We start from the raw sequence: 26,341 nt of genomic DNA on the forward strand, positions 1-26,341 counted from the left end.
AAACAAAAACAAAAAACAAAACCTGAACACTTAAAAAGATATATTGTCAAGATGAAGGAATAGATGAAGATGTAATCAAAACTAATTTGTGAAAGAACTGTAGAAGAAAATTGAGAATTATAAAGAAAATGCTGCAATTTGGTACATAATGATCCACATGTTCATATATAACCTTGTGCATTTTTGAGCTCAGATTTGAACTCAACTCAGTTCTTTCTCCAGTATTCTTATCTACTGTGTAGTTACCTGTCCCTGAGAATTAAAATTTTAAATTATTCAATTCTTTTTAAATTATTCTGTATAAGTAAATATACAAAATACAGTTTGGAGACAAGGAAGATTTGACTTTGGCATAGGAGTTCCTACATATGTCCCCTGCAATAAGATTAAAATTTGAGTGAACAATCTCAGAATGCCAAAATGAAGTCTACAGCATATGTCCATTTACCATTTGAAGTGTCTGCTTTGTCTTGTCTTTTTTGTACATTTTTGTGCCTGTTTTCATTTTATTTAGGAAGTCCATTGCTTACAGAAGTCATGAGCTTCTTAGGAAACTCAGAGCTGCTGGTGTTGGAGATAGGCCAATAATCTGGGTGTCACATAGCATGGGAGGTATGTACACTTTTTTTTTTCTTTCTTTTTTTGAATCAATTTTTAAAAATTTAATAATAACTTTATTTTCAAAATATATGCAAAAATAGTTTTCGACATTCACCCTGGCAAAAATCTTGTATTCCAAATTTTTCTCCCTCCTTTTCCTCCCACTTCTCTTCCCTAGCCAGCAAGTGATCTAATGTGTGTTAAATATGTGCAATTCTACATTTATCATGCACAAGAAAAATCAGATTTAAAAAGGGTGACAAAAAAGCAGCCAAACAACAAAAAAAGATGGAAATACTATGTTTTTATGTTATTTATTTTCACATCCATTCCCCACAGTCCTCTTTCTGGATGCAGATGGCTCTCTCCATCACAAGTCTATTGTAATTGACCTGAATTACCTTCTTTTTGAAAAGAGCCAAGTCCATCACAGTTGATCATCTCATAATCCTGTTGTTGTTATGTACAACGCTCTCCTGTGAACCAATTTTTCTGACTTGTGTTACTTAAATTTTCAAATAAATAACCTGGACCTTTGAATCCAAAGTGATAAGTGGCATTTTTCTTGATAAGGCATGTAAATTTATGATTGTCTTTATTGACATAGGAAAGTCAGTTTGTCAGATCATATAATCAAAACAAAAATCAGTGATAAAAAACAATAATAAATATCTATGAATGCCTTGATAGAGTTTTTATTTTACTGGTACCAGTTGGTTGACAGAAGCATGATGTTTTGCAAAACACATAAACTTTTTTTTAAAGATTTCCAGCTTATGTGGTATTTTATTTCCTTTCCATATTTTTGATGAGGAGACTAAAGAAGCTATTCATCTAAAAAAGAAAGATTTTCATTACATAGATGTAAAATAAAATGTTAAACAGGATCAAACATTGAACCCTCTATCCTAAATTACCAATTTTTAGCTTTTTAATTTCATTCCTCTTGGGAAGGATATATATATTGTCATGACAACAAAAGACTTAAACTTCAATTCAGTATTAATTCTTTTTTTCTAAATAAGTTTTTATTTATATTCTGTTTTTTATATCAATATTGTTCTCCCCAAAATTTCCACTGAGTCCTCCCATATGTGAAATAGTATTGAGACTATACAACATGAGCTTCCTTTTCTCCCCTCTTCCTCATCTCATGTCATTTATATTCCTTCTTCCATTACTAACTCCTTCACCCTATTTCTTACAATGAGAAATGGACTTAACACTTTGCCAAGACTTACTTCTCTGCTTGTTCAAGTGATCCTGTTCCTTCCCTTCTCTTCCAACAGATTGATCCCTCTATTATCCCCATCCTATCTCTAGTCTTCACTCTCTTCCTTATACTGGCTTCTTCTCTGCATGCCCATGTCCCTCCTATCTTTAAAAAAGTCTTCATTTAGTGAGTAAAACCAGGAGATCATTGTGCATGGCAACAAAATTATACAATGATCAATTCTGATGGATGTGACCCTCTTCAACAATGAAATGATTCAGGCCAGTTCAAATGACCTTGTGATGGAGAAAGCCATCTACACCCAGAGAGAGGAGTGTAGTAATTGAGTGTGGACCACAACATAGTGTTTTCATCTTTTTTTGTTATTTGCTTGCATTTTTTTCTCCTTTTTTTTTTCCTTTTTGATCTGATTTTTCTTGTGCAGCATATTTGTGGAAATATGTATAGAAGAATTGCACATATTTAACATATATTGGAATTACTTGCTACCTAGGGAAGAGGGTGGAGGAAGGGAGAAAAATTTGGAACACAAGGTTTTACAAGTGTGAATATTGAAAACTAACTATGCATATGTTTTGAAAATAAAAGGCTATTATTTAAAAAAAAAAACAGTTTTCACTTAATCCTGCCAACCATGTCTTAGATTTTGTCTGCCCTTTGTGACTAAAATCCTTGAAAAGGCCATGAATAATAGGTTGCTTCCATTTTCTCTCTTCTCACTCTCTTCTTTACCTCATTATAAGCTGGCTTCTTATTTTATCTTTGCACCAACACTGCTCTCTTCAGTGTTACTAATATTCTCTTGATTACCCAGTCCAGTGGCATTTTCTCAATCCTCATTCTCCTCAGCTTTTTTCAACTTTTGATCTGTGGATTTCCTTTTTGATATTCTCTTCTTTGTAGGTTTTTGAGATATCTCTCTTCTCTCCGGTGTCATCTCACACCTGTCAGATTGGTTATGACAGGAAAAGATAATGATAAATGATGGAAGGGATGTAGGAAAAATAGAACTTTAATACTGAGACATTCCACTAAGAACGGAGTTGGGAGATGATTCAGACATTCTGGAGAGCAATTTGGAACTTTGTTCAAAGGGCTATCAAACTTTGCATACCCTTTGATCCAGCAGTGTCTCTTCTGAGCTTATATCCCAAAGAGATCATAAAGGAGGGAAAAAGACCCACATGTGGAGCCCTTTTGTAGTGGCAAGAAATTGGAAACTGAATGGATGCCCATCAATTGGAGAATGATTGAATATAAGTTATAATGTATGAATGTTATGGAAGATTATTGTTGAATTAGAAACGATCAGCAGGATTATTTCAGAAAGTCCTAGAGAGATTGACATGAACTGATGCTGAGTGAAGTGAGTAAAAGCAAGAGAGCATTGTATACAGCAACAACAAGATTATGTAACGATTAACAGTGATAGACTTTAATTATCAGTAATATAGTCTTCCAAGACAATTCCAACAGACTTTTTTTTTCTGTATTTTTAAATTATAGCTTTTTTTCTCAAAAAATATATAAATATATACACATGGATAATTTTTGACATTCACCTCTGTATTCTAATTTTTTCCCCTCTCGTCCCTTGGGCAAGTGATCCAATATATATTAAACATGTGTAGTTCCTCTATACATATTTTCACAAATATCATGCTTCACAAGAAAAATCAAATCAAAAAGGGAAAAAAAAAAGAGAAAAAAAAACAAAATGCAAGCATATAACAAAAAGTGAAAATACTATATTGTGGTCCACATTTAGTTCCCACTGTCCTCTCTCTGGGTGCAGATAGCTTTCTTCATCACAAGACAATTGGAACTGGTCTGAACCACCTCGTCGTTGACGAGAGCCATGCCCATCAGAATTGATCATCATGTAATCCAATAGACTTTAGATAGAAAATGTCATCTGTTTCCAGAGGGAGAACTATGAAGACTGAATTCAGGTCTGTATTTTCACCTTTTTTTGGTTTGCTTTTTTTTCCCCTTTGTGGATTTTCCTTTTTTATTCTGATTTTTCTTTCACAACATAACTAATGTGGAAATATGTTTAAAATGATTGTACATGTATAAGCTGTACCAGATTGCTTGCTGTCTTGGGGAAGAGGAAAGGAAGGAAAGGAAAACTATCTCTACATGTAATTGGGAAAATAAAATACTATTGAAATTTTTTAAAAACAAAGAGATGACACCCATTTCCCACTATACAGTAACTCCCATGGAGTTAATTATCATTTCTGTGCTGATGATATTTCTGGACCTCCTACCTCCATGAAGGGTAGAGGTTAAGAATGTCTTCTCATGTCTCTTCATTCAAGTTATGCATAAGCTTTATAATTTTGTCACCTTCATTTTTGAATTTTGTGTGTATGTGGTTGTTTTTTTAGCTACATTTTAGTGGTTGTATATATTGTCTTCTTGGCTCTCCTTATCTTACTCTATATCACTTCATGAAAATCTTTGTATGTTTTCATCATATACATAATTTCTTATATCAAAGTAATATTCCATTATATGAATGTAACATAATTTGTTTAGCCGTTTCCCAGTCAGTAGGCATGTACTGTGTTTCCAATTCTTTGCTGTCACAAAATATACTGCTATAATATATTGGTGAATTTAGGGACGTCCTTGGCCTAGCAATGAAATGTCTATGGTTCAAAGAATACAGATATTTAGTCACTTCTTTTGCATAATTTATTTGTATAATTTCATATTGTTTTCTAAAATGGATATAACCATTTCACAATTCCATCAATAAAATATTAGTATTTCTATCATTGCACACCCCCTCCAACCTTGATTCTTGTCACTTTTTGTCATCTTTAATTATTTTGCTTTATATGAGGTGTAACCTCAGGGTTGTTTTGATTTGTATTTCTTATTATTAGTGATTTGTAGAGACATTTTGCATCTACATGCAGTTCTTCTTTTGGGAACTGTTCTTATCCTTAGACTACTTATCTACTAGTCTTATACATATTTATTGGGTTGGTTTTTTTTTTGATACCAAACCCTTATCAGAGAAATTTGACACAAAGATTTTTTTTTTTCTATTCGCCTGCTTTCCTTTTATTTTTTAGGTCAGTAAAGTAGCTTTTCCATTTCATGTAATTAAAGCTATCTATTTATCTTTTGCAATTTCCTCTCTCTTTTGTTTAGTTATATCTTACCTATTTTAAATATAACTGAAGAAAAATAAAAATATTAAATAAAAAAGGACATCTTATCCATAACTCTGAGAGTTATGTGATCAACTTCTCTTCTAATATTGTTATAATACGATCTTAAATATAAGATTACAAATCTGTTTAGAATGTATTGTAAAATATGAGGTGAGGTGATTGTCTAAATCTAATTTCTTCCAGACAGCTTTCCTGGTTTTCATGGAGTTTTTCTCCAGGTAATTTCTGTTTGCCATATTTATCAAATATTGAGTTATATTTTTTCTTATTCTTCCTTGCCTGTCCTGTTCCATTGATCTATCTCTATTTTTTAACCAATACCAGATGGTTTTGATGACTACTGCTTTATAATGTAGTTTCCATTTAAGCTTGGCACAACTATTCTAGATCTTTTGTTTTTCCAGATGAACATTGCTAATATTTCCATCAAGTTTCATAAAACACCTCTTTGTTAATTTGAACAGAATTGCATTAAAAGCATAAATTAACTTTGTTAGTATTTTCATTTTTTATTATATTGGCATAGCCAAGCCATTAGCACTGATTTTTTGTTTCTGTAAGTATTTTGTAATTAAATCTATGGAAATACTTTATGTGCTTTGATAGAACTAGTCCAGATAGTTTATGCATTTTGTAGTTATTTGGAACGAGATTTCTTTTTTATTGCTTCTTAAGATTTGTTGCTATATAAAAAGGATTTTGATTTTTGAGACTTTATTTTGTAGGCTGAATATATTATTTGTCTCAGTTTGTATCTTTACTGATTCTTTAGGGTTTCTAAGAAGACTATTATGTCCACAGCAAAAAGGGGTGGTATGATATCCTATTACCTATTTTTATGCGTTTAATTTCTTTCTTTTGTTTTATTGTTGCTAGTATTTCCAGGACTATGTCAAATAGTATACTTCTATTTCTGCAGATTTTGTTGTTTCCTACACTATTAATTTTGACTAACTACTCTCTCTTGTACCTTCACTTTAGTTTCACTTGTATGTTTGTAAAGATAATATGAGAGAGATCTTATGTTCTAGGACAGGAAGAAAAAAAAAACACACAAAGAACTATAATAGAAATTTCCAAATAAAGTTGTAAAGAGCTGAAACTCTGAATCAGACAATGGAGTACTTAAGGCTAATTACCTATTGGACAATGACTCTATTAGCATATATTTGGAATTGCTCTTCTCACATTTAATGCTGACCCAATGTTTGGGGTTTAGAGAATTATAGGTAAGGATTAGAGGGTGGGATGAGAGAGACAGAGAACTTCACTTTGCAGCAGGACCAGGAGAAGAGAGGTTGACAGTCGAGCTTTGGCAGTTATGTCCATCTCTTTCACTTTTCCTAAAGACCAAGGACTTTTACTTATCCTGACTCTGGCTGATCCCAAGGCTTCCAGGGAGCTAGCCTGGACTTTACATAAAGTGATATGAGAAATTTAAGCAGGGAATTGAAAGGAACAGGGAGAACTTCAAGGAAGAGATGATGAGTGGATTTGAACTAGAATTTGAAGGTTGGAAAGGATTTCAACAATTCATGATCAGGAATCCATTCCAGGCAGAGGGGGATATTGTGGGTGAGAGTGGTGCTAGATAGATGAAAAACAAAAATTTGAATTTTGACTGGAATAGTGAGAGAGCAGAGATAGATAAAACTACAAAGTAAAGGAACTAGATTATTGAGAGTGTTGAATGTGAGTGTCTTAACATATATTTAACATAGAAACTTAAATAACAGTTATTGCCCTTTCTGGCTGTTTAACATACTTTATTGTAGGAGGGAACTTTTAATAATTTCCAATAAAAAAGGGAACTGAATTGTTTTTCTTGGAAACATATCTTTGGTGAATCATCAGAGGTTCTGGGAAAATAATTCAAGTGTAACTCTCCTTTATCACTTTTGTTAGGGATTATTGTGCTAAGTGCTAGGGATAGAAAGATTAAGTAAAAGAATTCTTTCCCTTAGGTTATCATAATATAATAGGGGAGATAAAATATGCAAGTGACAGGCAATAGTTAGAATATAAATACAAAGGAAAGCCCCTCTTCTCCTCTTTCCATCAGTATTGTCCCTACTTCCCCCAAACACTACTCCCATCTTTCTCTAATGTCTTCGGTATGTTATTTAAGGTATGAACACAGTGAATGAGAAAGAACTGTTCTGAGAGCTTCTATAGTTGTAGGTCAATTCATTAAAAGAAATATTTAAGACTGTACTATACAAAGCCAGTATACAAAGGGAGATGTAAAAATCATATGATATGGTTCAGCTAGGTGATGCACTGGATAGAGCACCCACTTTGAAGTCAGGAGGACCTAAGTTCAAATGTGGTCTCAGACACTTAACATTTCCTTGCTTTGTGACCCTAGCTTACAAAAAAAGAGTTCTGAGGGTGAATAATGTTTGAGATCATAGAAGGCTTCACAAAGGGTAAACATTAGAATTAGATTTTTTAAAATAGATAAGAATCAGATGGACAAAGGGGAAATAGGACATCCCAAGCACAGGGATGGAGAAATGAAATACAGAATATATTCACTTGGTAGTTGTCCTTTGTTCTCAAAGAGAATCAAAATGGCATTGTTGTTAATCAAGTTACAGTGTGGCTGCTCAGACCAATATGAGTCAGAATTTTCTGCCACAGATCGGACACAAATAGTCCCTATGAATTTTTGAGGTGGACTTTGTGCATCTTGTTTTTTTTCTGAGCTAGTTCAATTCCACTTTGCTCACAGAACACACCACCTTCTCTTGATGAGGGTATACCCATGCTGGGCAGTCTTGTGCCAGTGTCTCTCATGTTATGTAATCAATTTTAGAATTCTTAAGTGAGAATTTGAGAGTGTCTTATCATTTTTCCTGACTACTGCAATGTTCTTTTTCTCTAAATTATAATGTTCTCTGGGAGCAGATCTCTTGGGGAGCTTCTGGGAGCAGCCTTAGTTTCAATTCAGTTCAATAATCCCAAATGCAGCCAGAAGCCCAAATCCTTTATTGTCTCTTCCAAAATCTTATCTCTTTCACTTGGGGCTTGGCTAGTTTTCTGGAGGCCTTCCTCTCTCCTTGGTTCCTGAGAGCTCTTGCTGCTAGTCCTTTCTCTCTGCCAGCTTCAACCTCTCATCTTCCCAATGGCTCCATCCAGCACAAAGGTGGAAGTGGGAATGACTCTTGACTCCTCCTCCCAGAGAGTAGGCTTGTGGGTGGGCTTATGAATCTCCAGGAAGTCAATCTTAGTTGTGAATTTCCTGGAAGTCCATGAGCATGCTTTTTCTTTCCTCCTTATATATGCTCTCTAAAGGTGTGAAGTCTAATGAGTGAACTCCTTTAAAGGTATGAACTCCTTTAAAGGTGTGAACTAAGTACATTACCTTGTCTCAAATTCCGGCCTATAACATCTCCTTGTAGGGTCAGATCAACCATACTGAACCATGCTAAATTAGATAATTATTTGTCTCTTATCCATTCCAATGACTTAGCACCTTGTAAGAATCCTAACAGATCACCACATGAGTAAGCTACCCAAATACTTTTCATTGGATGAGTGAAGTGATGCATAAGGAATATTAGTATAGCAGTAGTATAAAGTCTGTATTGAGTACAGAGAAACTGAAAATGGGAAGACCCGATAGGTCCACAGTAGGATGTATTAATGAATTTTATATGAGAAGCAAAGAGAATAATTATCCCAAAGTTACAAAAAGAAACTGGTGAAATGTGTTCCCATTAAGAAATAAATTAGAAAAACAGTTTTCCTCAGTTAGAAGAAAGAGAATAAGCTCATTTTGGACATAAATTTTAGTTGCTGATGGAAGATTCAGATAGAAATGTTCAATAGACAGTTGCAACCATCAATATTTAATTCATAAAAGACATCACTATTGAGAATAGTAATGCAGTTATCTGCATAGTAATAGTAATTGAATCATTAAGAATATTTACCAAGGATAAGTGCTTAGAGGTAAGATATCAAGGGCAATGCCTTAAGAAATACTCACCTTGAGGAGTGTAGAAGAAAATATATCAGTGAGAGAAACATAATCAGGAGAAATGGGATGATGCCTTCTTTGTAAATTATAGACACATCTAGAACGCAAAATGGTTAAGAGACCTTATTAAGAATCATAAGCCAGTATATGTCAGAGATGAGACTTGAACTCAAGTCTTCCCAAGCCAGCTTTCACCCAGTTTTCTAGGGTTTGAGGGAAAAGTGAATAGTGAGCAAGTACCAGATGTATAGAGCTTTTTCTTTTCTTTTTTTTTTTTTAAATTTAAAACAAATACAAAATAAGAAAAAACAAAGTGGAAAAAGAAAGGAGGGTAGCTAGGTGGAGTAGTGGATAGAGCACCAGCTCTGAAGTCAGGAGGACCTGAGTTCAAAGATGATCTCAGTCACTTAACATTTCCTACCTGCATGACCTTGGGCAAGTCACTTAACCCCAGCCTCAGGGGGGAAAAAAAGTTAAAAAAGAAAAAGAAAGAAAAAGGCCCATCGTCATGGGGCCAGCAGAACATCAGGAAAGATTTGAAATATATAATCAATTTCTATTTCAAGAAAGCATATATAATACTAGAAAACATTGTATTCACACCTGCCCATCTTTTTTTTTTTTGCTTCCTGTTCTTTTGTTTTCTGCTATATACTTTTTACTTAATTTTTCCTCTTTTACTCTCCCCCACTTCAAGCAGGCTTCATTTAAATATGTACACACATACATATACACACATGCTCACACACATGTATCTATACACATATGTAAATTTTACACATACATAGACATGCATTTAAAACTATTAATATGGCTGACATATAATGTGAATTTATCTCTTAATTGAATCTTTTTTGACTTTTTTTCTAGTAAATTTTACTCTTGATCATTATTATTGTGTTTGTATATATCTTTAATTGCCTATGTCTACCAACTCTTCTACTTTACTTCTACTTAACTTGTCTTTGGTATTACTTAACCTCCTCCCACCCATGGATCCCTTCCTTATTTTCTCTGCCCACACTTTTCCTCCCTCTTTATTCCTTTCTCATTAATCTAAAACTTTGTCTCACTATTATAAATCTATATACTCTTCTCTATCTTATCCTATTCCCTCCCCCTATATTTCTTTATAGATTTTGGAGGGTGCCGTGTCCTTCCTGGTACATATATGTGTGTATGTGTGTATCCATTGTAGTCTTGATGTGAGTAGGTTTCCAGAACTACCAGTGCCCCTCCCCCATCTAATGCCTCTGTGTCAGTTCTTCCTCTGCACCTTATTTATATAGCATAATTACTATTTTTTACCTTTTTCTGGATGGTCTTGCTTTTTAGAGTCAAATGTACTCATTTTTTCTTTTTTGCATTACCAATTACTAATGTCAGTTTTAGACATATGGTTTACATTTTCATATATAAAACAATTTGACCTTATTGAGTTCCTTAAAATTAGTGACTCTTACATATTAAATTTTCTATTAAATTCAGGTGTGTTTGGGACAAAATCCTGAAAATCTGAGAGTTCATTTAATGCTCTTTTTTTTTTTTTTGTACAATATTATACTTAATTTTGCTGGATTTAATAATTTTGGCCTCAGGCCTGTTTTTTTTTTTTTTTAATTGTCAATATATAATATTCCGGGGTCTCTGGTCTTTTATTGTAGCTATTGATAAATCTTGGACATTTCTAATTATAGCACTAGCATATTTGAATTATTTTTTGTTTGTTTCTTATAATATTTTTTCTTTGATGTGAGGGATTAGAAATTTAGCAGTAATGTTCCTATGTGTTTTTCTTATAGGTTCTCTTTGAAGTGTTGATAGGTGGATTTTTTTTCTGTTCCTATTTTCCTCTCTTATTCTTCAGGACAATTTTCTTTGATTATTTCTTGTATTGTTGTGTCAAGATTCATTTTTTGATCATAGCTTTAGGGTAGCCCAGTTATTCTTGTTTTTATTTTTAAAATATATGCATAATTTTCAACATTCACCCTTGCAAAACCTTGTGCTTCAAAAATCTTTTCTTGTTCCTTTTTCCTTCCCCTCCATATAGCAAGTAATCCAATATATGTTAAACATGTGCAATTCTTCTATACGCATTTCCACAGTTATCATGCTGTAATCAGATAAAATAGAAAAAAAAGTGAGAAAGAAAACAAAAAGCAAGCAAACAACAAAAAAGTGGAAGTACTGTGCTGTGATCCACACTCACTTCTCTGGGTGCAGATGGCTCTCTCCATCATCAATCCATTGGAGCTTAGCCCATTTATTCTTATGTTTTCTTTTCTTGATCTGTTTTCCAGATCTGTTTTTTTTTTTTTTAAATAGGATGTTTCACATTCTCTTCTATTTTTTCATTCTTTATATTTTACTTTGTTATTTCTTAGCCTCTTATAGCTTCACTTGCTTCCCCTTACCCATTTTTGATTTTTCAAAGAATCCTTTTCTTCTTTAAGTCTCTGAGTCTCCTTTTCTAGTTGGTTGACTTTCTTTTTATAATCTTCTTGTTTTTCTTGGATGGTGCTTTTTTCCCCCCTCAATGTTTCTCATTAGATTTTTAAGTCTTTTGGGGAGTTCTCTAAATTATTTTGGGACAGGTAAACGTTTAACATCTCTTTGGTGTAGGAGAGGCTTTTTTTTTTTTTTTTTTTTTTTTTTTTTTTTTTTTTTTTAACTTCAGTGTCCTGCTCTGAAGATGAACCCTCGTCTTCCTATTCCCATAGTAACTTTTCATGGTTGGATTCTTTCTCCTTTACCTGCTCATTTTTTAAAAATGAGAACTTATTAGTAATCACCTCTAATCTTGTGGTGGGAAGAATGATACTTCTGGTTTCACTTCACTTCACCCCTCTGGCTTGAAACCCCAAACCAAGAATTCCACCCTCCTGTAAAGGCCTGAAGCCAGCAATTTATCAGCCCCACTGCTTCTGCACTCACCTAGTGAGCATGTCTGCAGCACAGCTAGGCCTGGCAATTCCAATCAGCCAAGGTTCACTCAGCCTTTCCAAACTTCCTTCCCACATCTCCAGGAGGTGAAAGTTCCCAGCTATCCCAGGGGTACTCACTTACTGTTTCTGCTGAGTTAGTCTAGAGGTATTCACACTTCATACCAATGAAACCTTAGTCCTGGGGTCTTTCTTTGGGTCTTCTTGGGTTGGCCCAGGTTGGTTTGTTTGTTTTATGTTTGCTCTAAGGTGCAATTTTGTTGTGGGGGGAATCTGGAGATTTGGAATTTTCTGACCCACTCCGGCATCTTCTCAAAATCTTCCAGCTCTAGACAGTTTTTTCTTTTTTTTTTTTTTTTTCCTAATATATTTTTTTTATTTTTACAAAAATTTTATGCATAGGTAATTTTCCAGCATTGATAATTGCAAGACCTTTTGTTTCAACTTTTCCCCTCCTTCCCCCACTTCCCCCAGATCGCAGGTTGACCAATACATGTTAAATATGTTAAAGTATAAGTTAAATGCAATATATGTATACATGTCTAGATAGCTTTTTAAAGAAATTTAATAATTTAATAAATAAATTTAATAAATATATAATAAAATATAAATTTAATAAAGAAAGGAAAGAGATGGAGTCATAGCTGGTTGAATTATAAGAGCCAAAGAAAGCTCCTTTTTCTTTTGGAGCGATCCAGTCATATCTGTAAGCAGATGGAAAGAATAAATGGGCTGCCAGAGTTTGAAAATGCATGAAAGAAGGAGATGGTCAAAGAGACTGGCTTCAGTGAAGAATGGACAGTAAAGTTGGCCTCTGTGATCTTATTTGGTCCTCACAACATCCTGGAAGGTAGTACTATTATTTTCATTTTACAGCTGAGGAGAAACTGAGGTAGGATTTAAACTCAAGTTTCTAGGCTTGGTGATCTTCTTATGAACTGCCACCAGCTGCTTCTGAAACAGAAAATTACCCTCCTGGTGGATGATGCATTTAGAGCACTCCCCTTCAGGTCAACAAGACTGGAGTTCCATTGTGACCTTGGGGACTGGCCTGCTGTGTGACCCCCCTGGGGGAATTTTTTCTTTTCAGTTGCAGTTTCCTCATCTGTAAAACAGGGATAATAATAGCACCAATCTCACAAGGTGGTTGAGATAAAAAAGTGAGATAATATTTGTGGAATGCTTGACACTGTGTCTGGCACATAGAAAGTGCTTAATAAATGAGTATTCTCTTCCCCAATTCAGTCTGTTTGGGTTGGAGTATGGAATGTGTGGAGGAAAGAAATATGAGAAAAGTAGGCAAGAAAGAGAATATCAGATTGTGGAGGCTTTGCCATCCCAAAGAAAAATGTTTGAATTTAATTAAAAGTAGCCAGTGAATATTTTTGAGTAGAGGTATGGCCTGATGATATTTATACATAAGCAAGATTCATCTAGCAATGGTGTGAGGATGGTAGCAGGAGAAAGGAGAAACATAAGCACATAGAATGAGTTCTGTAGTAGTCCAGTTCATTTATTAGCCATTATTAAGTGCCTACTATATGCCAGTAGGCACTATGCTAAATGACAAGGATGCAAAGCAAAACTGGTGGTCTTCAAGGAGGAATAGAGGAGACAAATACAGGAAATGTTGAACAGTTAGACGTTGACTTAGGTATTTTTGTTATTTTTCTAGATTGTATTTACAACATTTCTAGCCATTGTATACTTGCTTAACATGCTTTCTTTTTTGTGTGTGTTTCTTAGGCCTTCTTGTCAAAAAGATGTTGGTGGATGCTTCCAAGAATCCAGAACTTAATTCCCTAATAAATAATACCCGAGGAATGATTTTTTATAGTGTACCTCACCATGGATCCCATCTGGCTGAATATTCTGTTAACATCAGATATCTGCTGTTTCCTTCTGTTGAAGTCAAAGAACTCAGCAAGGGTAATACTTATTTTGTTACTTCCTGAACAATAAGAATTTTATTACTTTGTTTTCAAAGTAATATTATGCAATTAACAAATAATTAATAATAAGTAATATTTTATTGTTTTCAATAAATCAGCAAAACTTGAATTTAAAGAATAATTCCTTCAGGTTATCTCATTATATATATATTATTATGACTAAGCCTCCTGTGACTTTCTAGTAGTTGTTTATTTTACCTTTTACAAGTTAATGGAAATAGCTGTTAGAAATTAATATAATGCAGCATTACTAACATGGAAAATCTTTTGTAGAATTGTAATGTAGTTTTTTGGGTTTGGGGATTAGTTTTTGTTGTTACAGTGCTCCTAGGATCTATGTATCTGTGCCTATTTAATTCTTCTTTATTGATTTAGTGGTTTATTCATGATAAAAATCATAATTTTTAGTTAGACTTTTCCTTGACATTTATTAAATACTCAGCTAGTATATGTTTGTTCAAGGAATAATAATTAATTTTAATATCCTATGCACAATTAGAAAATTAGAAAAGAAAAATGAAAGAGTCATGTCTTAGCCAGTTTTTTAGGGTGTTAGAGTTCTTAAAGTTTGGAGAATCACAAGTTCAGACATTTTGATATTTTTAACATTCATCTTAATATCCAGTATATTATAATAATAGTAGTATTCATTATAGTATTTTAGTGTTTATAGCCTTAGCTGGTAATTTTTCAGTACTTCTACTGTGCACTTCAGTTTGTAAGATAGTTTTCTCCATTGTTCCTCTTCCTTTTTCTCTTCTGCTGCCTTTCTTTTCTTTAAGATCATCAAAATAGAATGGAATTCCTACGCCCTCTTTCTAAGTAGATTCCTTTGCTGGTGACAGGGTTCAGATGACATATTTATCATCTCCCTTTATTAGAATGAAAATAGGTTATCTTTGTTTAGTCCCTTATGATTGTTCACTAATCTTTTATTTTTATTTTTTTTATTCCAGTGTGTTTGCACTTAGTAGCTAATATTTTTTAATGGCATTTTTATTTTATAATTATAACTTTGTTTTGACAGTACATACATATGCATGGGTAATTTTTTACAACATTATCCCTTGCACTCACTTCTGTTCCGATTTTTCCCTTTCTTCCCCTAGATGGCAAGCAGTCTTATACATGTTAGATATGTTATAGTGTATCCTAGATACAATATATGTGTGCAGAACCGAATTTCTTGTTGCACAGGAAGAATTGGGTTCAGAAGGTAAAAATAACCTGGGAAGAAAAACAAAAATGCAAACAGTTTACACTCATTTCCCAGTGTTCCTTCTCTGGGTGTAGCTGATTCTGTCCATCATTGATCAATTGGAACTGAATTAGATCTTCTCTTTGTTGAAAATATCCACTTCCATCAGAATACCTTCAACATAAAGAAGATCCAACTCACTTCCAGTTGATCAATGATGGACAGAAATAACTATACCCAGAGAAGGAACACTGGGAAGCGAATGTAAATTGTTAGCACTACTGTCTATCTACCCAGGTTACTTATACCTTCGGAAGCTAATAATTAATGTGCAACAAGAAAATGGTATTTACACACATATATTGTATCTAGGTTATATTGTAACACATGTAAAATGTATGGGATTACCTGCCATGGGGGGAGGGAGTGGAGGGAGGGAGGGGATAATTTGGAAAAATGAATTTAAAAAAAAAAATACATCCTCATACAGTTTTGTTGTTGAAGTGTATAATGATCTCTGGTTCTGCTCATTTCACTCAGCATCAGTTCATATAATTCGCTCCAAGCCTCTTTGTATTCATCCTGCTGGTCATTTCTTACAGAGCAATAATATTCCATAACATTCATATACCATAATTTACCCAACCATTCTCCAATTCATTTTCCAGTTTCTAGCCACTACAAAAAGGGCTGCCATAAACATTTTGGTATATACTGGTCCCTTTCCCTTCTTTAGTATTTCTTTGGGATATAAGCCCAGTAATAAGTAGCTAATATTTATATTGTGCTTATTATATGCCAGTTTTCATTTGATCCTCACAACAACCCTGAGAAGTAGGTGCTGTTAATATCCTTGTTTTACAAATGAGAAAACGGAGGCAAACAGAGCTTAAATGATTTGCTCAGAGTCACATAACTAGTAAGTTATTTGAAGCAGAATTCGAACTTAGATCTTCATGTTTCCAGGCCCATTGCTTTATCCATTGAGTCACTTAGCTGCCCCACTTGAAAAATTTCTATGTAATTTTTTTTGGTCTTTTCATCTGTAATTTGTAAAAGTCTATTATTTTTTTAAAGGTTCTTTTTCCCTGCTCATAAAATTATCCTCATAGGCAAATTATACTCAGAATTAAGTTATTCTTAGCTTTATACTTCTATCTTTTGCCTTCTGGAATACTGTATTCCAGGCTCCCTGTTCTTTATAGTGATGGCTGCCAACTCCTCTGTGATCCCAAAAGAGTCTTCTCAGTACATGAATTTTATCTTTCTGAAGTATTTTTATTTTGAGAAGCTTTAGATTTTGATTCTGATTATGTTCTAAGGAGGTTTCATTTGGGAGTTACAGAAGGTGATTGGTGTATTCTTTCTATTTGCTGTCGGTTCTAAGAGATCTGAGCAGTTTTACATTTCTTGAAATATGAGGATTTCAATTAGTCTTATGATTTTTAAATTATCTTTCCCTCAACTATTTTTTAGGTTTTTCTCTAAGCCTTTAGACTTTGTTTTAATATTTCCAGTCTAATGGAATTCTATTTGGTTATTTTCTATTTAGTCCATTTTAATTTTAGGAGATAATATGTTACTTGAGTAACATATATACTCCTTATTCCCAGCTGGTAATTCCTTTTGCAATTTTTTCTTCCTAAACTCTTAATTTCTTTTCAGTTTTTCCTCTGCCATTCTTATTTCACTTTCAAAAATATTTTAAGGTTTTTTTTGAACTTTTGCCCAAATTGCATCTTTGTTTAAAGTTACTTGTCAATGTTTTGGAGTTATTCTTTTCTGGGTTGTATCTTGAGAGTTTCCAGGAATTCCTTTTTTTGTTGTTGTTTGTTTATTTGTTTTGTTTGTCCATTCTTCCAACTTATTTTCTTACTTTGGTCCTTTATATAAAGACTAGGCTCTACATAATTTTGGAGGAAATGGGTTGAATTTGTGTCTCATAGGTTCTATTTGTTTCTTACTTGGGTTACTGAGTGTTTTGTTCCAGGATTTCAGGGACAGCTAAGGCTGAAGGACCTGCAAGCTTTCAGTACTCACAAGATCCAAGATAAGCACTATACCTTCTTCCCCTCCCTCTAGTCTCTACCCCATTGATCTGTAGACATATTCCATTTAGAGTAAACATATTAGACTCACAATATATAGATTATGAAAGCTCTGCTGATTCACTGACAAAATGAGTCTCCCCATTGATCTGGAACTCCTGTCCTGATTATTGTGCTGCAGGCCTCCCACTCCCTTCCTGGGATTAGAAACATGTTAGCTGTTGTTTGTTTCTGATCTTGTCCCTTGCTCAGTATAAAGAATAGAGCCCATGACTGTCCTTTACGCCAGACACCACCCTTAGGTACAGGTCCCTTTCTCAGTTTATCCTGGACCTGTGATAGAGACAGAAATCTGCAACTAGCAGTGACAGTTGTTCTCTGTAAGCTGTTCCTAGTTAGACCCTGTCCCCATTTTTAACAGATCTCTATTTTTGTCTCTGTCAACCTGGGCCAAAAAAAAAAAAAATACATACATACATACATATACATATATATATATATGTGTGTGTGTGTGTATATATATATATATATATATATATATATAACTCTTATTTTTTTATTCTTGGATTTCCTGACTAGGAATCTGATACATTTTCTAGATCTGTTATACTTCGTACTTCTCCATCATCTTGGCTTCACTAAGGAAACTTCTTGTATCTCCTTTGGAGGTCAAGCTAGGTCATTATAATTTTACATTAGTCAGTTTTACTTGTTTTGTTGGGTTTTCCCATATACATTGTTATCATTGTGTATTGGTACGCTCTGCTTCTCTTTAAGTCAGTTCATATAAGTATTCCCTTGCTTCACCAAATTCATAGTCTCATTTACTACTCTTAATATTCTGTTACCATCATGGTATCACACAACTTTTGTTGCTTAGCCATTCCTTATTCAGTTGGCATCTTTGTTTTTTCTTTATTATTTGATGAAAAAGGTGTTTAAATTATTGAAGTTAGAAAAAGAATAGTAAAGTCAATTTTTTTTCTCAAAGGGATGAACTTCTTTGGAATAGCTGAAATATGTTTCACAATGGCTTAAACATTTTGTTTTAGCAAACCCAGTAATTTAGTTTTAATTTTGATCAGATATAACATGTATGTTGAAACATTATATGAAAAATAACTAGATATTGCTAAATATATCTGTGAATAAATAAGCATTTATTAAATATTTACTGTGTGCCAGGAAATATGCTAAATTCTGGGAATAAAGAAACCAAAACAAGCCTTTCTCTGTTCTCAGAAAATTTACAATTTAAAGATGGAAACAGCATGTACTTACATAGCTATATATAACAAATGTACAACCAATACAGAATAACTCCAGAAGGGAAGCATTAGCAGTTGTGGGGCCAGGAAGAGTATCTTCAGTGTTGTTTGAGATGTGACCCAAATAAAAGGGAATCCTGGAGATGGGTGGAGCTGAGGAGGGTGAGAATACTGGCATAAAGATGGAGATCCAAAGTTTGCTTGAGGAACAGTATTTAGAGTAATATGGCTGCATTTTAGAGGCTGGGGAGGGAAGTAATGTCTCTGAATACTAAAGCAGGGAATGACAGGAAGGGCGCTGATTATATTCATGCCTAAAAGTGATACAAAACCATTAAAGTTTACTGAATAGGAAGGCAATTTTGCGAGATTAGAGTTTTTTTTGTCAATTCCTTAGAACCAAGTGTTTATTTTATTCACATCACTGTTGAATGAATACTAAGTGATTTAAAAAAAAATTTTTTTCTCAATCATTATTTCCTATAGCAATACAGTCCATTATTAATGGGAAGGACCAAAGAAATCCTGACATGAACCTTTTTCTTCATCTGTTGGTGGGAAAGCTTTCTGTTAAGAACAAGAGGCAAAATTTTAAATGTAACAAGATTTTTATAATATAGCTTCTATATCTAAGGAATATAAGGATTACCACTTTTGCAAGATATTCTTTCCTGCTAGGCAGATAATAAGAAAAGCTTAGAAAAGCATAGAAATTAGATCATCATCAAGTGTGATACATGTTATTGCAGTGGAGATACAGCCTGGGCTTCTATTGTCCTTTACTGTCACAGAAAAAATGGAGAAGATATGATGAGAATTAGGGAAGGGGAATCCCTTTTTGGGTCGGCGCAAAGATAGTCGCATGACGGGCTCAGAGTCCTCTGTAAAAAGAATTTACAGGCCCAAAAACCTAGATTGATAAAAAGGTTTATTGTAGGGATTTCAAAGTAAAGTTGAAGGTAGAAAGACACCAGGGCCAGAGGTGGTTGCTGGATGGGCAGGAACCCTTACATGGCCAGAAGGATACCATGTTTGGGGGGAAGGGCTCCTGTGAAGAGAGAGCTCCAGTTTGGCTCTTTTATACCTAAAGAGACTTTTGGGTGGTGCCCCAAGTTGGCTCAGACCCGGTGGGGGCTGGGACAGGATTTGTAAATCAAAGGTTAGCCATTGGGGGGAGGGGGCGGTTCTTAAAAGGACCTCAGCCCCATCAGATAATAGTGGCAGTTCCGGGGACATCATAAGGAGTTGAATGGGGTTGTGAACTGAGATAGCTATCAGTAGTTATTTGAATAATTTGATGGATACATATTTAATTTTTTTATTTATAAGTTATTGAGTATAGTTTGAAGGCTTTTTGGTTTGATTTTTTAATTTTTCAGCTTATTTTTTTAAAATTCAGTTTATTTTTCATATAGATATATATATTTTTAATTTGAATTCCAAATTCCCTTCATTCCTTTAGTCTTTCCCCTACCCTTTGAGAAGGCAACCAATTATAAATTATATGTGTGAAACTATGCAAAACATTTCCATATTAGCCATGTTGCCAAAAAAAATTCAGAAAAATAAAGTGAAAAAATTATGCTTTAATTTGCACTCAGGTTTCATCACTTCTCTCTGGAGGTAGATAACATTTTTGGAACCATCTTGGAACCATCATTGTATTCATTAAAGTAGTTAACTTTCACAGTGGATTATCATTACAGTGTTGATATGCAATGGTCTCCTAGTTATACTCACTTCACTCTGCATCAGTTCATATAGATTATCTCAGGTTTTTCTAAAACCATTCTACTGCAGGCCATTTCTTTTTTTTTTTTTTCCCATTTAATAGTATGTTATCTCTTTCAAATGACATGTAAAGATAGTTGTCAATATTAATTTTTGTAATATTTTGAGTTCCATTATCTTCTTCTCTTCCCAAGATAGTACTGCTAGTCATTTTTTCCAGAATAGGAATATTTCATTATAATTATGTACTACAACTTGTTCAGCCATTCTCCAATTGACACATTCTTTTGCTTTCTAATTCTTTGTCACCACAAAAGGAGCTGCTATAAATATTTTTTTATATTTATGGGTCCTTTATCTTTGATGTCTTTGAGATAAAAATCTAGAAGCGCATTTCTGGGTTTAAGGGTATAGACTGTTTTTTAGCCATTTGGACATAATTCCAAATTATTCTCTAGAATGGTTGGACCAGTTCAGAACTCTACCAACAGGACATTGGGATCCTATTTTTCCACATCTCCTCCAGCTCTTGTCATTTTCCTTTTCGGTCAAGATAGTCAATCAGATAGGTATAAAATTGTACTGCAGAGTCATCTTAATTTGCATTTCTCTAGTAAATAGTAATTTAGATCATTTTATCATATAACTATTGAGAGCTTTGATTCCTTCTTCTGAAAACTGCCTGTTCATATCTTTTGACCCTTTGTCAGTTAGGGAATAATTCTTATTTTTATAAACTTTACTCAGTACTATACATATTTAAAAGAATGAAGCCTTTATCAGAAATATAAAAATTCTTTCCCATTTTCCTGCTTTTCTTTTAATGTTGATTGTGTTGGTTTTATGTAAAAAAAATTTTAATTTCATGTAATCAAAATTATTATACTGCCTTCTAATCTTCTCTTGTTTGGTCATAAACACTTCTTTTAACTATAGATCTTACAGCTAAACTTTTCCATGATCTCCTAATTTGTTTATGTACCATCTTTTATATTTAAATCATATACCCATTTTGACTTTGTTTTGGTAAACTGTGTGAGATGTTGGCCCACACCTAGTTTTTTCAAAACTGATTTCTAATTTTCCTGGCAATTTTTTTCAAACAGTGAGTTCTTGCCTCAAAAGCTTAGATTTTGGGATTTGTCAAGCACTACATTACTGTGGTCATTTACTCCTCCTATATGTTGCATACCTGATCCATTTTATTGATCCACCACTTTATTTCTTAGCCTGTACCAGATTGTTTTGATGATTACTGCTTTGTAATATAATTTGAGATGATCTTTATTACTAGACTGCCTTCCTTCACATTTTTTTCATTGATTCATTTGATAATTCTTTTTTTAATTAAAAAAAAATTACACATCCAGCCATTCTGGAGAACGATTATGAAACTATGCTCAGAAAGTTATCAAACTATGCATACCCTTTGATCCAGCAATGCTACTACTGGACTTATATCCCAAAGAAATACTAAAGAAGGGAAAGGGACCTGTATGTGCCAAAATGTTTGTGGCAGCCCTCTTTGTAGTGACTAGAAACTGGAAACTGAGTGGATGCCCATCAATTGGAGAATGGTTGAATAAACTGTGGTATTATATGAATGTTATGGAATATTACTGTACTATAAGAAATGACCAGCAGGATGATTTCAGAAAGTCCTGGAGTGACTTACATAAACTGATATTGAGTGAAATGAGCAGGACCAGAAGATCATTATATACTTAAGCAACAATACTATAGATGATCAATTCTGATGAACATGAGATTCATCAACAATGAGATGAACCAATTCAGTTCCAATAGAGCAGTAATGAACTGAACCAGCTACACCCAGCGAAAGAAATGACTATGAAAAAATGAAAGAGATGACTATGAACCACTACATAGAATTCCGAATCCCTCTGTTTTTGTCTGCCTGTATTTTTTATTTCTTTCACAGGCTAATTGTACACTATTTCAAAGTCTGATTCTTTTTTACAGCAAAATAACTATATGGACATGTATACATATATTGTATTTAACTTATACTTTAACATATTTGACATGTATTGCCATCTGGGGGAGGCGTTGGGGGAAAGGAGGGGAAAAGTTGTTACAAAAGGTTTTGCAACTGTCAATGCTGAAAAATTACCCATGCATATATCTTATATTTGCATATATAAATAAAAAGCTATAATAAAAAATAGTAATAACTTTTTATTTCTCAAAATATATGCAAAGATAGATAGCTTTCAACATTCACCCTTGCAAAATTTTGTGTTCCAAATTTTTCTCCCTCTTTCCACTCCCTCCCCTACATGGCAAGTAATCCAATACAGGTTAAATATGTGCATTTCTTCTAAACATATTTCCATGTTTATCATGCGGCACAAGAAAAATCAGATCAAAAAGAGGGGGAAAAAATCAAGCAAACATGAACAAAAAAAAAAAGTAAAAAAAGATTATGTTGTGATCCATATTTAGTCCCCTCAATCCTCTTTCTGAATGCAGATGGCTCTGTTCATTACAAGTCTATTAGAATTGGCATGAATCACTTCATTGTTAAAATCCCTTGATACTTTTGATCTACAAAATAAGTCTTTGGTAATGTGATGGCATGGCATTGAAGTTTAGGTAGAGTTGTCATTTTTATTATTATTAATTTAATTATTAATTAAATATTAACCATGAGCAGTTGGTTGTTTAAATCTGTCTTTATTTGTGTAAATCTCAATCTTATAATGTATTTGTAGTTCCTGGGTTTGTCTTGGCAGATAGATTTCCAAGTATTTAATATTGTCTGCCATCATTCTGTTTCTCTTCCTGCTAGGTCTTGTTGGTTTTAAACACCCCCATCCCCCCCCACACACACATATACTTGTGTGTGTGTGTGCATATGTGTATACATAGAAAATTTTTTTGGTTTAAAATAATAAACTTCAAACTGTTAAAAGAGGAAAAAAAACTTTTTAGAATAACATCTTATTTTAGTTTCCCCTTAATTTTTTTTTGTTTTGTTTTTTAGATAACCTTTTAAAAATTATTGGTATATTCTGTGTGCAGTCCTATTTTCCATATCTATATTGCTTTAGATAATTGGCTATTCATTTTCCAAGCATATATTAAAATATATACTTCTAGTTAAATTTTAAAGGTGGTTTTTTTGTATGTGAAAATAGATAAGCATAATGTCCTATATTTATCTTGAATGCAGATAGTCCTGCTCTTAAAGAACTTCATGATGACTTCCTCACATTTGCTAAGGACAAGAATTTCCAGGTGTTGAATTTTGTAGAAACACTACCGACCTCCATAGGAAGCATGATTAAGTTACATGTGGTTCCAGTAGAATCAGCAGGTATGTGTTGTTTTGCAACCTAACAGGCTGGGGATACAAAATTCCAGTCTTTGAAGAGAGTCTATTCTACTGGGGGATACAACATGCCTCTATATAAAAATAGATGCTAGAAATTAGGAAAGGCTTCATAGAGGAAATGGGGCTAATTATTAAATCTGCCTTTAGTGTCTATCTTTTATAAAGGGTTATGCAGAAGATCCAAATAACTGTACAAGTGAAAGTCATTTTTTTTTTATATTTGAAATATAGAAACTAAGATGGTTGATATCAGCCTCACTTTTTTCTGCTGTTCCTATATTTTTTTTTTCTTTCAGTTCTCTTGTCATTTGTATTCCTTCTCCATCATGTAAAGGTAGCAGTTCTCCTTCCCTCTATTTCTTTTTGTATTCTCCATCTGACCAAAAGTGTACTTGAAACAGCCATCAGCAAACTTTCTTTACTAGTCTAAGAAACATTCAAAAGGTTTTGTATAAGTGGTAGAAGGGAAAATAAGGAAATGAGTCAAGTGAAAAAGTTTGAGAAATCCTAGTTAAGTTATAAATACAGTCAGATGAAAACCAGAAGGATAGTGGGTTTTGAGGTACCACTAATTACTAAGTTGTCAAAATTGCATATGAAGAATATTAAGGAAAATCACTTCTTAGAGCCAGGCTGATATAGCACAGAGATATACAGCTCCACCCATCTTTTTCCTCCCCTGCTCCCCCAAATCTTCCAAACCAAATTCTAATGGAGAAATCTTAGAAAAGAATTACAGTGAGAAATTTATCTAGCCCATATTGACATAAGGTCAAGAGAGATATTAGACACTGGGGACAGTATACTATTCACACCATGCCAATAAAAAGAAAGGTTATATACCAGGATGAGAAGTTGTCTCAAAATTCACAATCCAAGCTCCTACACCTGGGTCTGGGACAGGATCAAGGCCAAGTGCAGCTATTTTATTTACTAATGAGTTCCAGATACCAATCCAGATCTGACATTTGGAAGGCTGTGGATCTTCTAGTATGGTAATTCTTAAATTAGCCTCTTAAAATCTAAAGTATTTTCCTTTAAAGTCTAAAGTATTGTCCTGCTTTTCCTCAGATTTGGGCATTGGAGATCTGATTCCAGTAGCAGTTAATCATTTGAATATTTGCAAGCCAAAGAAGAAGGACACCTTCTTGTACCAACGTACCTTACAGTTCATTCGTGAAACATTAGCCAAAGACCTTGGAAATTAATAGGTCTTAATTCTTCTTGTTCTTTTCTGTTATGTGGACATGATGCTGGGCATTTTTTGAGATCTGTCAAACTAAGAAGACCCCAATAGATAAGGCACCAGATCAGTCTGGACTATACTGAAGACAGCAGGATGCTACTTGGAAATATATGAAAGGTAAAGCATAAGTATAGGCAGCAATAAAAATTGAGTACTAGATTCTCTTCCATTAAAGACATTTTCTGTGCATGAGTTTGTAGTCCACACTTTTAGATTATGGCAGCTGAGAGCTGTGAAGTGTTCCTCATTTTTTGCTGCGACAGACCCTCTGATTCCCAGAATATACATTAATGCAACTGCAAGGGATTAACTATCTTTGTTTAACCAGAAAAATCTGCCACTTGGTGAATACTTGAAATGGGGACCAGCTATTACTAAGACCAAAATAGATTAGATTTAGATTTGGGTCTCACAAATGCAGCAGACTTTTAAGAAAATAATAAACTTAATTTAGGCTGTCTGCATTTCAAAGCTGGCTTTTTCATGTCTGAATGACTGACTTAACGCAAATATAAATTTTATTGTATGCTTCTTTTGCTAAGGACAAATTTTCTTGTGCATCAGCTTAGGCTAACCTTTTAAATAATGTACTATTCTGCTTTTTAACTTATTCTCAAGGTGTGGAGGGCTGTTTAATATAGGATTTATGTATGAAATAAACCTGTATTAAAAAATCAAACTCATACTTGAGCAACATTTAGAACAACTCGGTGATATTGTACGATACCTAGTTTGGATTTAGCAGATCTTTCCTTTCACATAATAGGAATTTTTTATTTTTAAGAGTGGTAGAAGATGAATATATATGTAAGAAAACAAATGATTGTTGATCCTACTATTTATCAAAGTAAAAATTGGGCTATCTGAAGGTGGATTGAGGGGAATGTTGTTGCATCATATAGATGAGACAGATGGTTGGAAGTTCAATATATTTAGTTACCCAGTTGTTTGGGAAAGAACTAGACTAGAGCTCACAAAAGTAAACCTGTAGGTTTTTCAGGCCCATACCTCTTGTATCAGTGGGATGTTTTAGTATGGAATATTTCCTTTTTATGTTGTTTACTAATAACCCACAACTAAAAACACATGGTTTTTTAAAGTACTTTTAATTAATTCAAAAGAATAATATGCAACTATTTCTAGAAATCTTACTGCAATAGCTATTCCTCTTATCGAGAATAGGATTTGGGAAAGATGTCCAACTTTGTTTTTTAAACTTAAGAGAAATGTACAGGCAAATTACCTTGTAGGGTAGTGTGTAGGTACACTAAATGTTGATGAAAATACTAATAATTGCATTGAATTCTATAAAGCACTTTAAAATCTGCAGTATGTTTTAAATGCACTATTTTATTTTGAGAATCACAATAGCTCTGTGAGGTCAGGAGTTTTACCTCTTGATGAAATGAGAATGTAGTTAGCTACCATTGACTTTTTGAAAATGAGATGCATAAATGATGCAGAGTAATAAGAATAATATAAGTTTGAATCCAGAAAATAGCCATTTTATTAATAAGTTAATTTCATTAATGGCTTGTTTTCAGTGCAACTTCTTAATCACCCAAGGTTCCTGACCACATTTTGT

General features: G+C 33.6%; 1 protein-coding gene across 3 annotated transcripts in view; it reads left to right on the top strand.

The window, feature by feature from the left end:
- The window catches only part of SERAC1 (serine active site containing 1), a 94,458-nt gene extending 69,545 nt beyond the window's left edge, over positions 1-24,913 (top strand). Inside the window, exons 14-17 of one of the 3 annotated variants that reach the window (XM_074309433.1) lie at positions 515-612; positions 13,702-13,884; positions 23,349-23,492; positions 24,582-24,913. In XM_074309433.1, the coding sequence (XP_074165534.1) occupies positions 515-612; positions 13,702-13,884; positions 23,349-23,492; positions 24,582-24,718 (562 nt within the window). In that variant the 3' untranslated portion in view covers positions 24,719-24,913. Of the gene's footprint in view, positions 1-514; positions 613-939; positions 1,147-3,629; positions 3,787-13,701; positions 13,885-23,348; positions 23,493-24,581 lie in introns of those variants that run through there. The other 2 variants (XR_012489152.1, XM_074309434.1) reach the window with 2 other exon arrangements.
- Positions 24,914-26,341: the final 1,428 nt, after the last annotated feature.

The sequence above is a fragment of the Sminthopsis crassicaudata genome, chromosome 4 (genome assembly GCF_048593235.1).
Source record: "Sminthopsis crassicaudata isolate SCR6 chromosome 4, ASM4859323v1, whole genome shotgun sequence".
In the NCBI taxonomy this organism is placed as follows: domain Eukaryota; kingdom Metazoa; phylum Chordata; class Mammalia; order Dasyuromorphia; family Dasyuridae; genus Sminthopsis; species Sminthopsis crassicaudata.